The 15,153-nt window shown below is 38.3% G+C and overlaps 1 protein-coding gene across 1 annotated transcript in view; it reads right to left on the bottom strand.

The window, feature by feature from the left end:
- Positions 1–15,153, bottom strand: part of MYB (MYB proto-oncogene, transcription factor) — a 45,388-nt gene that overhangs the window by 11,171 nt on the left and 19,064 nt on the right. The window contains 8 exon segments of the mRNA XM_032216600.1: positions 3,821–3,908; positions 3,910–3,926; positions 5,410–5,520; positions 7,528–7,653; positions 8,425–8,539; positions 11,218–11,360; positions 12,454–12,819; positions 14,720–14,974. Of these exon segments, the coding sequence (XP_032072491.1) occupies positions 3,821–3,908; positions 3,910–3,926; positions 5,410–5,520; positions 7,528–7,653; positions 8,425–8,539; positions 11,218–11,360; positions 12,454–12,819; positions 14,720–14,974 (1,221 nt within the window).

The following is a 15,153-nucleotide window of genomic DNA, read 5'->3' as shown; positions in this document are numbered from 1 at the left end:
AATACAGGAGCTACTTTTAACCTTGGTCGTGCCCCATCAATGGCAGTCTGTATGTTTTGCATTAGACCATGGATTGTTGGCAATCCTCTACCCTCTCTTACAAAACACATTTCTTTTTCAAAGCAGATTTGCTGTTAAGATTATATTTCCCTGGAGGGAAATATAATCTTAACTAGCATATGTGCTAGTTGTTCCTGGCTCTAGGGGGCAGTGCTCATATCTGTTTTCAAAGATGAAGAGTCAGCGCTGTCCAAAGACGTCTCAGTGGTCATGTGGCCGGCATGACTAAACGCCAAAGGCGCATCGAGCGCTGTTACCTTCCCACCAAAATGGTCCCTATTTTTCTACTTGCATTTTTTTACACGCTTTCGAACTGGCAGAAGTTGGTAGAAGCTGGGACAAGTAACGGGAGTTCACTCCATTACGCAGCATTAGGGATTCAAACCGCTGAACTGCCAACCTTCTGATCGACAAGCTCCGCATCTTAGCCACTGAGCCACTGTGTTAGAACTTTTTAAAAGTTAAAATATGGATAACAAAGGCAACTTTTGTATGTTTACATTATGTTCACATATTACCATCAAACCATGGAATATTTTCAGCTGTTGTCACTCTTAGTTCATTTTTTACCATCATTAATCCTACCCTGCATATCCTTCTTCTGGCAACAAAATTATTTCACCTTATCCTGTAACGTGTCTTCTGTTGCCTCAGGGAAGAGTGAACAGTAAACAAACTCTCCAGAGTTTAACTGGGATATCCAGTTAAAGTGAACCTCCAGGGAAATATAGCAGTAAAGGCAAGACTGTGCAAAGGTGCTTCCTTAAACTACTTAATGCAATGGCAAATTCACATATACATTTTCCCGCAAATAAGTATTCAAGAAACAAGGCTGGGTCAAACCAGTCTTCTCTCATCTGCCATTGCCTATGCTAGTGAACTCCAAATATTTTCAGTAAAATGTTTTTTTAAATATACCTCAATTTATTATATATATGTATGCGGGGAAGAAAATATTAGAATGTCTATTCATTCACTTATGTATATTGAAAATGTAGCTGATATATAGAATGATTTTGCACATTCAATGTAAATGTCTTTCTTAATATTCAAGAGAAATAAAATGAACGAATGAATTCTCTAGCTGTCAAGCCCAGTGAAGTCAACACTTTTCAATCAATTAGTCTAAGTTTAAGATATTTTCTCCTCTGATAGTGGCAGCTCTTCTTTATCTCTCTATGCAGTCATTTAAAAATTATTATGACCTCCAAAGCCCCTAAGGTGGGTTTTTGCTGAATTATGGTGCTTCTGCAGAAAATATTATCTTCAAGCAACACTTATATGAAAAGTTTATTTCAAACAGAATCCCACCCGTCTATCCCACTTCTACATCTGAATTATAAGTTTCCATAAACAACAGAGACAACTGCTAAAGCACTTTCACTGCATGAGATTAGAACATGTTGAGGAGCCTCATAACATTTCTTTTGCTACTTCGCTTCTTGAAAGAAATACCACATCAAAATGGTTGTGTATTGACATAGAACAGAATAGTATAGAATAACAGAGTTGGAAGGGATCTTGTAGTCCAATCTCTTGCTTAGGCAGGAAACTCTATACTACCTTCAGACAAATGGTTATCCAATCTCTTCTTAAAAACTTCCAATGTTAGGGCATTTACAACTTCTGAAGGCAAGTGATTAATTGTTCTAACTGTCAGGAAATTTCTCCTCAGTTCTAAGTTGCTTCTCGCCTTGATTAGTTTGCACCCATTGCTTCGTGTCCTGCCCTCAGGTGCTTTGGAGAATAGGTTGACTCCCTCTTCTTTGTGGCAGCCCCTGAGATATTGGAACACTGCTATGTCAACCCCAAGTCCTTCTTTTCATTAACTAGACATACCCAGTTCTAGCAACGATTCTTTACATGTTTTAGCATCCAGTCTCTTAATCATCTTTGTTGCTCTTCTTTTGCACTCTTTCTAGAGTCTCCACATCTTTTTTACATCGTGGGCAACCACACAACTGGATGCAGTATTCCAAGTGTGGCCTTACCAAGGCATTATAAAGTGGTATTCATCAGAGATCATTCTGAGGAAAAATGATCAAAGGAGGAATAAATATAGTGAAAGCTGGCAAGCCAATCCAGAAATGGATTGTGCCCAAATGCCTGGAACAGTTGTGGAAGGGAGGAAATTTAGCTTCTGTATACATTTCCATACAGCTCTCAAAAGATCACCATCTTTTTTAGATTAACAAAGAGAGGAAACATAATGTATAAAAGATTTTCCCTTTTTGTGATCCAGCCCACCAAGTCATTGGATGGACTACTTAACACCTTCTATCTCCTGATTAGAACGGGGAAAATGGATCAGGAAGTACACCATCTTTGTTCCCACATTCAATGATTAAACAACTGCACACAAACACAGATTTTACAGTCTAAAAATCTCTGGCACCAAGAACTGGAAATGGGAAAAGGCCCATTTATTTCCCATTTGTGACTTCCCACTAAAAAAGGACAAATCTAATGCCACTTTAAGTTAAGGTAACAAGCCATTTTCTGTTTCATTTACTTAGGGAATAATTGTTTCTAATGTACTATTTACATATAGCGTAATAAATAGTCTACATATTTTGTTGGCTCAAGCTCTGTAGAAGTGATTAGAATAAATCTCATGAACTGGCCCACATAGCAGTAATTGTTGTCTAATTATATTTTCAAATAGCAAAGCCTGGAGGCAAATTTCCATGTGTATGCCTACGAGGACACTTCAAATATTTATCCCCTTCCTCGATCGGTGAAATTCAGTAAATTTTCATCATTTTATGGCCATTTATGTTGGAACAAAATGAAGCATGTGAATCTAATCTTGTCTACAGCAGTTATTCCAGTTCTACTGAACAATGAGAGGTTGTTTCTTATCATTATGTTCTGCTTCCAGGCTTCCTGTAGGTATCTAGCAGACTGCAGTGAGAAATTCGATAGTAAACTAGACACAGATCTTTCGTTTTATCTCCCAGGTTTTTTCTTATCATTATAAAAAATGAAATGTATATCCAACTATTCAGGAATAACCTTGCTGAATTGAAAATTATTCATTGTGAGTGGACATCCACAGGATTGTACTGCAAAGGTTTTTACATCAGTTTTCTACTGGAAGCGTAATTTAAAAAGTCAGAGCACTGATCCAGTTGGCTCGGTATTTTCCATGCAGACTACCAATGTGGTTCTGAAGAGAGAACATTTCAAGTCTACCTGAAGATGTCTGGTACTGTATTAGGTTCTCATTCCAGTTCATAACAAGTCTGAGTTCTATCACTCAAAAAGGCAATCCTGCAGTGTTTGCTACTCTTCCATTCAACTCAAAACTCAGACTTCAAATTGAGTTCAAATGTGGTTATCTGTTTGAAAGTAACCTGATCTGAGGAAGTTCATATTTTACTGTTATAAAAACAAGGACACCAGAAATGGGAAGTCAAAAATGCCAATGTTTCTTGGCTTCCTTTTCCTTTACACTTCAACAGGGCACCCCCAACTACTCCCCCACCCCCAAGACTGGAGGAAGAAGAAAAGAATGCCACTTTCCCACTATTGTCAGAAAAGTCACAGGTTCAGTTAGTTTTCCAAGAGCTTCTTGTTCCTGAACTATTCTACTGGATACTGATTCAATTCTTATACAACACATCTACAATATTTTCATTTATACATAAATTGAGATCTTCAGTTTTACAATAAAGTATTCTCTGAATTGAAAGAATTATTTCTCATTTGGAAGTAAGTTCAAGGGTTATCTATGGAATTTACAAAATGACATTTTTACCTGAAGTGGGCTACTTGATGATCTAGTTCTATGAAATGTGAATAATTTTATGATTGTTGTCGTTTCTTCTGGTGTAGGCTCTTTAATGTGAACTGGTCAGCAGATTCTGGAAGAAAAGACCCACTTAACAGTGTAAGAATGCTATACACTGAATGGATTAGTTATGATATAATGATATAAGACTGTTTGGTTCTCTCTCTCCACCCTCCTTTCCATCTTATCACATTGCACTTACAGAATATTTGGAATTTTGGAGTACTCAAATATTGGAATACTCTGAAAACATAAAGCAGATAGCAGACTAAAATTAGAAGGACTTTAAAAGACATTTTTTGTAAGGGACAGTACTACATACAGGTAGTTCTTGAGTTATGATGGCACGCAGGACCAGAATTCTCAGCATCAAGCAATGCAATCATAAACATGATGTCAAATGATTGCATTGCTTAGGGATGACAATCCTGGTAGTTGTAACCTCAAAACTGCACAGTAATCAAGGAACGAACTCACATGACCATAAAGGGAACAGATGGGAGTTCCAGTAAGCAGCTGGCTGGCAAAAGCTTACCAGGTACTATAAAACATGGGTGATGCAATAGATCATGGGTGTCAAACTGGCGGCACATGGGCTGGATGCGGCCATGCCACCCCAGCTCCACAAATGGGAAAAACGATGCAAAGCATCATGTGGCAGCAACATGATGTGGCAAGTTTAACAACCGTGCTATAGATTATGAGGAGATGGGTGATAAAGCAACAACTTGAAATCTCCCACTGGCTTCCCCACTGACCAAGCTTGTGGGAAGCTACAGTAGCAGGGAAGGTCGCAAATGGTGATCAGTGTGAACTGGTTACCAAGTGCTCGTGGGGTCATGTGACTATGGGGATACTGTGATGGCTGCAACTTTGCAGACTGGGTTCTAAGTCCCCCTTGTTCAGTGCTGTTGTAACTCTGAACAGTCACTGAACAAATGGTCATAATCCAAGGACTATCTGCTCAGTCCTCTAAATTGTCACAATATTTATATGAAAGAACTTTTTAAAGAACTTCAAGCAAATATCTGAATTGACATTATGCTGTTGTTATTCAATCAAACGAAGTCACATTAACAATGTGGCTACTAAACAATGCAGGACCAAAAGCTGGCAGTTAAGCAGAGAAGTAAATCATCCTGAAGTAGCTACTGAGAAGGGTAACAACTATGAGTAAACTAACATGTTTCCCCGAAATAAGCAATTGGTCTTATTTTTGGGGAGATCTTATAATTGTTGCTGTGCAGAAAACGGCGAGCGTGGTCACCTCATGGCTGCTGCTGTGTTGCAATATTTTTGGGGAAGGCTTATTTTCGGGGGAGAGCTTATTTTAGCGCATGCGCTTAAAAGCCCGATTGGGCTTATTATCCGGGGAAGTCTTATTTTTGGGGAAACAGGGTAGTAGGGAAAAGGGAAAAAAATTTTTTAGGAGGAGTTCCCAGATATGGGGTATTCTTTTCTTCTTTTGGCCTCGGACCAATCATGGTTGCACAAACAAAAACCACAACAAAAACACCCTAGCCCAAGATGTTGAGATATAGGGCATTAATACATACAGGCACGTCTTCTGCTGATGATGCATATGGGAAAAGCTGTGCGTTTAGCCCTTCGCCTCCCCAGCTATTTGAGCAAAGGAAGTTTTCTGCTTTCCCTGATGGAGAATCCACCTGCAGGCAGGAACAAAAGCCATATTAAAATAGAGTTGACTGACACATTCTGTCTTGCTTAACAGAAAGTGCATTTTGACATAAGCTTTGGCACCAAACCTAATTCAGTCAGCATACAATGTACTGAGTTGCTCTACGCAACAGAGATAAGCAAAGTGTCTTGAGTCTGAAACAGCTGTTTTTGGTGTTCTGAACATGAAAGAAAACACAGTTTTGTTCCAACATAAAAGCATTTAGAGTGTTTGGACTGGGCTGTTTGATGAATTATGATTAGGCTGCTTTCTTCAAATCTTTTCCACCTTTTAACCAACAGAGCAGCAGGAACCCATTATGTCCTTGCTGCTACTGCTTTAGCCTATGTGGAGTAATACAGGAGTGAAGTGTTGGAAAGAAACAATGAAACACAGGTAGAAGACTATTGGAGATGCCCGGTAAATCACTGCTTTTCAAAAAGGTGATGTTTGAGTTTTCATCTGAATGCACTGGTGGGTCCCCACACTGGTGTAGATAATGCAAAAGTGCATGTTTGTGTGCATGGCTTTGCTTCCCAGAAGAGGTACTATTAATGCTACAGAAGCTATTTAAATGTAAATACTACTGGTGCAATACTGGATTGCTCAAATTTGCCATGCATATGCACGCTTTTAGAACTTGTTTTAATGTTACTGTGGTTATTATTCATGCAACTCAAAAGCACTAGCAGCCTTTCTTTCCCACCTGGCAGTCACTAGACACCCCTCTATGCAAACAAAAACATCAGGAAAAGACACCGTTGCTTTTACTGAGTTTGCTCTTGGCTGACAAACTAACTGCAAAAGAAAGAAAGAAAAAAGATTTACAATAAAAGGTCAAAAAAATAAAATAATAAGGTCAAAGCCTCAGGAAAATCTCTCAAGGAAACATACTAATTAAAAACAATATTAAATAATCTAGCTGCTCTTTTTGTGCCACAATCTGTTGGCTGAGTGACCCATACAGTTTGTTTTAAGAAATTGAAAAGATTTCTTTCTGCTGAATGGGGCAAAAATGGGTGGGTAATAACAGATGCTAATCAAAATAGATTTCTCAGTTGATAAACTGCATTCCTATTGTCTCTTAGCATTTTATGTTAATATTTTCAATATTTAAAAACCTTGTCCTTGGCTAATTTTTCAACAGTTAGGATATAAACATCAGTCAATATGACTACCAACCCACTTACTCTTCTTGCCCTAAAGTGAAAAGTAAGGAACTAACAGCTGGTAATCAGTTACTAGAACCGGAATAATTAAAATATTTTTGAGTTTTGTTAGGAAGAAACACAGAACATTCAAGTGATCAATTATTCCAAAGGAAAAAGCCAATTCAAATCCTTATGAGAGCATTTTGAATGGAGCAGATCTGTTCCAATCTTGAAATAAATGGATTTCCTGTGTCATACACACCTCTAACAATGAACTCCATCACTCAGGACCTGTTCACTTTAAACAGATTTAAACTTGCTCTTATTTGATTGATATAACATGAATTTAGCCAGATTTCAAAGGCATTTCTTTTCTACTAAAGATTGCATACTAAGTTGAAAGATGTCTTTTCACTGACTGGATTATAAACCTGGACATGTTTTGTTAAATGCAAATTATTACTCTACTACTGATATCCAAAATAATCTAATCTTAATATATAGAGTAAAATAAGCAGTAGTAAAATATTCTTCACTACCTGCATGGTGGAATTTCATGAAATTGGAAGTCAGAAATAGCAGTACTGTACTATATTTAGAGAACTATTAAATCTTATTGGACTTCCTATTGGCAATGTCATGTATAGTTTTAAATAACCAAAGTTTAGAACCATTTCTGAATATTCTGATTAGTTTCTCAAAAATGTAAATTGGAATAGCAAGTTCTTTTCTGAAAGTAACCTGCCAAAGTTGATTTTCTGACACAGTTCCTAAAGTGATTTAGAAGTATTTGTTGGCAAACTGAAGAGCTTAGTGTAACCTTAAGTAAATATGGTTAAACTTGCCTCTTGTTTGATTTTCTTCAGCAAAGGGGAATCATTTTCACATAGGCTGGATACAATACCAGATTCATCAGACTCCTGTTTAATGACATCTTGCAGGTCATCTACCAGGTGAGTTGGTGTTTGAGGCTGAAAGGGAGAGCGGGAAATGTACATGAACAGCAAAAAATGCCTTATAATAGAGCTAAAAACCAAGAGGTTTGTGTAGTTTGATGTTGGGCTCCTGGATTGCTTCCCAAAATTGCCACAAAAATTTAATGTGACCTGAGGAAAATAAATGGTATTATCTATATTTCAATCACTATAGGTGCAAATTAAATTAAATCCAATTTGATCCTACTAACTTTCGGCATGCAGTTCTTGGCTTGTTATATCCAAGTGCAGTCATGTTCCTCCATTCCCAAAGATTATGTCCTGCTGGAGCTTCCCAAGAAACCTCATTAAATCACCCACTAGCTTCCTATTTCTTTTTTATCACTTCTGAAATTCTGACAGGCCTTCACTTTGGTCAGGCTGGATGCAAACATGCCTTCTCCTGTCTGTTCAGGTACTACAAAAATATTTCTTTCATCAGTGTGTATGCTTTTCATTGCTCTCTCTACAAAGAAGCCCCAATGACTTAAATAAATAAATCCTATCCTGAAGAAACTTCAGGGTAAGACAGCATGACTTCTGTTTATCAGTTCTTCTGCAGGCCATTGGTTGCATATTGTATATCTTTCTGAGTTCACCACAATGAACGCTATCTGCCTTTCCCTAGGTCTGAACTTTTGAATTAATGCCATTTCTTTTTATCTTTATATATTTTCACTTCTGCTTGTTATATTTTTCTGACTTCTGGCCATATGGCTGTTAACAAAGGTTTGGCTGGTCATTAAATTAGTGCCCTTTTTTCCTTACCAGCATTTTTAAGGGTCCGTATTTTAATTCTTGAGCTGCAATTGCATTTTTAAATGGAGTTGGTGTTCTAGGAGAACTCTCCAATATTGATCTTTTGATAGCCGGAGTTCTGAAACTTAACAAAGTGAAAAAAATAAAGAGTTGGGGGAGGGGGAAGAGGGAGAGAAACAAGTTTCAAGACATTAGTTGAAACATGTTGCTTAGCATACAACTAGAGTATTGCAAGAATTAGAATGTATTACCGCTGCAAATTCCCAGTTTCACCCACTCATTTATATTATGGAAATATCCATACTGGCTTGTCTTACAGGCAAGCTAAGTGTATTTATTTATTTATTTGTTAAATTTATTTGCGTACAATTATGCAAACACTTAGAACAGTGGTTCTCAACCTTCCCAATGAGGAACTTTAATATAGTTCCTCATGTTGTGGTGACCCCCAACCATAAAATTGGTGTCTCACTTCCTAAGACCAATGAAAATATGTGTTTTCCAATGTTTGTAGGTGGCCCCTGTGAAAGGGTCATTCGACCCCCAAAGAGGTCCCGACCCACAGGTTGAGAACCACTGACTTAGAAGATGATACAGAATATTAAATTTGTTTAGCACCGTACATGTAGACCTCATTAAGCAACAGTTTGAAGTTATGGTGGTGCTGTAGAAGGGGACAGGTCACCTTTCTTCATAGTTGTGGCAGTCCCAGCATCCCCGTGGTCACATAATCGCAATCTGGCCATTCAACAACTAGCTCACAATTGCAACACTCACAGCATATTTGTCATGAGATCACCATTTATTTGCAACCGTCATTGCTGGTTTCTGACAAGCAAAGCCAATGGGAAAGCTGGCCGGAAGTAGCAAATGGGGATCACGAATTGGCCAAGTGCTCCATCTCTCAGGCTGGGGGGTCAAATTGTACGCCCCTCAGATAGGGTTCGCAACTTGGGAGTCCTCCTGGACCCTCAGCTGACTTTTGAACACCATTTGTCAGCTGTAACCAGGGGGGCATTTGCCCAGGTTCGCCTGGTGCACCAGTTGCGTCCCTACCTGAACCGGGAGGCCCTCACAACAGTCACTCGTGCCCTTGTGACCTCTAGGCTGGAGTACTGCAATGTGCTCTACATGGGGCTGCCCTTGAAGAGTATTCGGCGACTTCAGCTGGTCCAGAATGCAGCCGCGCGAGCGATCGTGGGTGCACCTCGATTCACCCACGTAACACCTATCCTCCGCGAGCTGCACTGGCTGCCTGTTGATCTCCGGGTGCGCTTCAAGGTGCTACTTGTCACCTACAAAGCCCTTCATGGTATTGGATCTGGGTACTTGAGAGACCGCCTACTGCCAATTACCTCCACTAGACCGATAAGATCGCATAGATTAGGCCTCCTCCGAATTCCATCAGCCAGCCAGTGTAGACTGGCAACTACCCGGAGGAGAGCCTTCTCGGTGGCTGCTCCGACCCTCTGGAATGAACTCCCCGTGGAGATCCGGACCCTCACCACCCTCCAGACCTTCCGCGTCGCACTTAAAATCTGGCTATCCCGGCTGGCCTGGGGTTAAAGACTCTAACCCCTACTCGAATTGTATGACTGTTGAGTTCTTAAATGATGTAGTGCTTTTATGTTGTAAATTGTTTGTCCTCCCCCCCCCCCCTTTTTGAACTGTGAGCCGCCCTGAGTCCCCCCAGGGAAAAGGGTGGCATACAAATAAAGTGAAACTAAACTAAACTAAACTAATCACAAGACTAATGGGGCCCCGGGACTATGAGGCAATTGCCCTTGTAAATCAGCACGTAAGTCATGTGATGCTGCACTTCACAACTGCGTTGCTTAGCAACAGAGTTGCTGTCTCAATTACCCCTGTTAAACAAGGCCTACCTGTTTTTTTTAATTTCAACATTGATTATTTAAATAAAGTAAATTACCTGTTATAAATAAGGTATTTATTGTGAATACAGAATGAGCCTATACTGTTGTAATCCTCGACTTACAACAGTCATCTAGTGACCATTTGAAGTTACAACAGCACTGAAAAAAGTGACTTATTACAATTTTTCACACTTACGACCATTGCAGCATCCCCATGGTCAAGTGATTTACATTCGGATGTCTGACAACTGACTCACATTTATGACAGTTGCAGTGCCCCGGGATCAGGTGATCCACTTTGGCAACCTTTTGAGAACCAAAGTTAATAAGGAATCCAGATTCACTTAACAATCGTGTTACTAATTTAAAAACTGCAGTGATTCACTTAAGAAATGTGGCAAGGAAAGTCATGAAATTAGCAGTTAAGTACAATTAAGTCAGAGAAGATCAACTACATGTCCAGTCCAAAAGTGACTGAGTCCAAAGCTGGGGAAGGAGCTGCACGGAGGATGGTTTTATAAACTGTACTCAGCCCTATTAGTTACTGGATGGAATTAACCTATCTGATTGCTGTCTCTCACTTAACAAATTTCTCACTTAGCAACATAAATTTTGGGCTCCATTGTGGTCCTATGTTGAGGACTACCTCTGTTATATATTTTACAAACAGTTTATAGAAAGGATTCTGTTGTAAAGGGATAATATGAAGACGTAATTTTCAAGCCCATGACTAAACTTTATGTATTTTGCCACCTTAATCATATTGAAAGGGGTAACATTACTTGAGTGCTTTAAGCACCAAGCTATCTTTCACTGATGCAAAGGGGAAAAATAATTTGCACAGCAATTCCACACATGTAGAAAACATTCTACAAATTCTCACTGAGAGTTGAAACTGCTGTCAAAAGTATAATTTAAAAAGACTTACGAATTATTTTCTTTCTGGCTCTTAAACGCTTGGTCTTTTTGAAGAGGTGTTGTAACAGCGACTTTGTGAGTACACAGTGGAGTGGAACTTAAAATAGGATTGTCCAGATCCAGACTTTCTTGGATAGAAGAAGTGCTGAAGAACTGCAAATGCATATTTTTATGGAATTAATGGTTTTTAGCTTTTGAAACAGTAATCAAGTAAAACCAAGAGAAGTGAAGAAAAGGAACTCACAGTGTAACTTTGTGCATCAGTACTAATTTCATGAGTGTGGATGCTGTTATGTATTTTGATTACTGTATTTCCAAAATTTTCTATTGCTTAAGCTTATTCAAATCTATTTTTTTAGATTTGTTCCAAGATGATATTTAAAGAATAACTACCTGTTTCAGTGGAATTTTAGCTATCAGAGAAGAACAAATTTGCTTTCTGAAGATTGTTGAATCCTCCAGCTAAAGTAGAACAAACATAGGAATTTTTAAAAAATTGAAACAAAAAGAAAAAATAAATTCCTATTTTCCTTGTTAAAACATTACATTGCTTTAACATCATGGGTAGTAAAGGATGCACAGAGTTTTTAAAATGTAAGTATTTGATTTTGTTTGCAAAAGACTATTACAATTTTTTAAAAAAAATAGAACTGCAGTACTAGTAAAGATGAATTCATTAACTCATCATTTTAGATTGTGCCAAGATAAAGTCCCGCAGTTTATTTAAGCAGACACATTTATGTTTAAATTTTCTATGCGACCAAGACAATTTAAGTATATCCGTTCAACTGATTTGTAAGTCACATTGCACAGTTCCTCAAATACCCTCCAAATTTATTTTTATTATTAGGTTAGTGTGATTTTCTTTTTTAAAAATGAACTTGTTAGTACATAATCTGGAAGTTATTGTTTAGGGCAAATTCTGGGATTATAGGAAACATCCTGCAAAATTGATGAAATAAAAAATGATTATGGGAAACAGGAATGCTAATTTTGGACAGATGAAGGAATTTGCAAGCCAGAGTAAAGCAAACAGACAACAAATCCTTCCCAAATCATCAAGAATTAAGTATACAGGTAAGTTAGATTGTTTGCTCTCTAAACTCAACGGTGGATAGATTCAAAATCAGAATGCAATTAACAAGCACAGCAGAGATTAGTCATTTGCCCCAAAGATTAGTTTCTCCCTGTTGTTAACACTTTACTGACTTAGAGAATTAGTAACATTTAAACAGAATTGCTCTACCTGGGAAGGAGAGAAAGGCAGGCTTTTGACAGGGGAATGCTTAGGAGTTGAGCTGCTGACTTCAGCAAGAATGAAGGACTTATTATGACCATTGGCTAAATGGTTCATGGAATGGCTTCTCTTTGCACGCAGAATGACCAATGGAGCTGGGCCACATTTGGAGCCAGTCAAGGACTTTGGTAAAGCAAAGGAATCCTGACTCAACATGGCTTTGCTTAAGTCTGCAAGAGGGTGTCCTTCAGGCCTACACACACTGCTGTCTGTTTTCTGAAGCTGTGGGGTTTTGTCTGAGGGAACCTGGGTAGGTGAAGCATTTGATGTTTCTGAGAATTCAAAACTGCTGAGATCACCCCATGACGACAGATCCTGGAAACAATGGGGGAAGCCACGAGTCTATGAGAGAGTGTATATTCCTCCCACCTATTTTAAGAAGCTCAACTGAATTATTAACACAACAGAATTAACCAAAGGAGAAAGATCGATTCTTTTTGAGTTTGACCCAATTGGGACTTTCCCGAAATGTAAAAATTAAGATACAAATCATCCTAATGATATATTCCAAAAAAGAACAAGCTTTATCTCAAACTGGCTGTTCATTCAATTATAACAAGTCTTGTTACACAAATATATTTTACTGACTAAACTTATACAATAGAAACATCCTTAAATGAAAAATTGTGTATCAATCATTATTTACGTTCTAAATTTCATGTATTTTTAGTTTATTAAAACTCTTGTCTCAAATTACAGTGCTTAAAAGTAACACATATTCTTACTTTTTAGTAAGAATCTTTAAAAACACAAAGATGTTATTGAAATTATGATAAAAGAAAACCATCAGCACTATAAAAAGCTGGATCCAAAAGTCTAATATATTACTGAAATAGAATATGTAATATGGTATTACTTTTACAGCCTAAGTAATGTTTCTGCTATAATTAGGCAAATCATATTATTTATGAAGTTCGTTTGTTTATTTTATTAAATTTTTATGCCAGCCATTTTCCCTACAAGGTGACTCTGGGTGGTTATTCAGTGAATAACTGTTTCATATGAACATTCATATTGAGCACAATTTCCAGAATACATGCATTCTACATTTATATGAATTTAATAAATACTACATTCCTCAAACTAGTTAAACCTAGGCTAACCCGTTCTTACTCAGAAATATTTGTATTTACATATTTTTGGAGGCACCGGCATAAGACGCACCAAGATTTGGAAGAGGCAAATTAAAAAAAGGTTTTGCACTCTGCAGACCTGCCAAAAATGGCCAATTTTTCACAAAAATGGGCCCGTTTTTTGTCAAAAAAAGGGGCATGCATAGCCTTTAGGGGGCTTATAGAATGCTTCTGGGGGGTGGGCAAAAACGAGCAAAAAATGTCCCATTTTTCACTCATTTCTGCCCTTCCCAGCCCCCAGGAGCACTCTGGAAGCCTCCTAAAGGCTATGCATGGCCATTTTTGCAAAGGGGGCAGGGTTTCTGGAGGCAAAAAAATGCTATATTCAGTGTATAAGACGCACACAGATTTTCACCCTCTTTTTTGAGGGAAAAAGGTGTGTCTTATACGCTGAAAAATAAGGTACTTGATAAGACTTAACAAGATTAGCCATATAAATTACTGAACTTTAAGAAATTTACAAAGCGAACATTTTAGTAGCCATATAGCAATGGTGAAAACTGTTACAGGTAGTCCTCCACTTACAACAGTTTATTTAGTAATCATTCAAAGTTACAATGGCGCTGAAAAAAGTGACTTATGACTGTTTTTCAGTTTTCTGTTTTTGCAGTAACCCCATGATCATACAATCAAAATTCAGATGCTTGGCAACTGGTTCATATTTACGACCATTGCTGTGTCCCAAGGTTATGGGATCACCTTTTGTGACCTTCTGACAAGCAAAGTCAACGGGGAAGTCATGTTCACTTAACAACCGTGTTGCTAACTTAACAACTGCAGTGATTCACTTAACAAATGTGGCAAGGAAAGTTGTAAAATGGGTCAAAACTTAACACTTAACAAACTTTTCACTTGGCAACAGAAATGTTGAGCTCAATTGTAGTCGTGAGTAGAGGACTACCTGTATTTAGCCTTTTGTGCTGGTGGCCTGAACATTTAGTAATGTATGTATGTATGTATGTATGTAAATACACACACACACAAACACACACACAGAGACACAGTAAGAAAACACACTGCTGTAGACATAGCAGGCAGATTCCCCTAACAATCACATTTTAGAAGATGATTATTCTACTTACAGAATCTATTAGCTGAAGTGTCTCTGCAAATTCTAAGAGATTCTTAACATTATCCAGGAAGTTACTCTGGTGAACAATCATGCACCTTGCAGGGGATGCACTTTCTTCAGGCAAGCAGCCATGGTCCATGGGTGGGGATGCAGTGCAGTGATGCTCCCCCAAAGAGGAAATGGCTGCACCATTACCGCTGGTTCTGGTATTGTCTGCAATTGCAGTGCTATGCCATCCTGGATAATCTGAAGTGTGATTCTGAGTCTAAAAAGAGGGGGAAGAGGGGATGAGAAGGGAAAGTGGAGAAAGAAAGAGAAAGGCAGAAGGAACTTAGTAATGAAATTGCACAAGGCGTCAGATGGCTGTTGAAGGAAAAGATAAAAGTGGTTGCATCATTTAAGCACTTAATGCCTATGAAACAGTTGTCAAGATGTTTCCTTTCA

Source organism: Thamnophis elegans, chromosome 4 (assembly GCF_009769535.1).
Source record: "Thamnophis elegans isolate rThaEle1 chromosome 4, rThaEle1.pri, whole genome shotgun sequence".
In the NCBI taxonomy this organism is placed as follows: Eukaryota; Metazoa; Chordata; class Lepidosauria; order Squamata; family Colubridae; genus Thamnophis; species Thamnophis elegans.
Note: the sequence above shows the minus strand (reverse complement) of the source record. Positions and strands in the feature narration are given on the sequence as shown.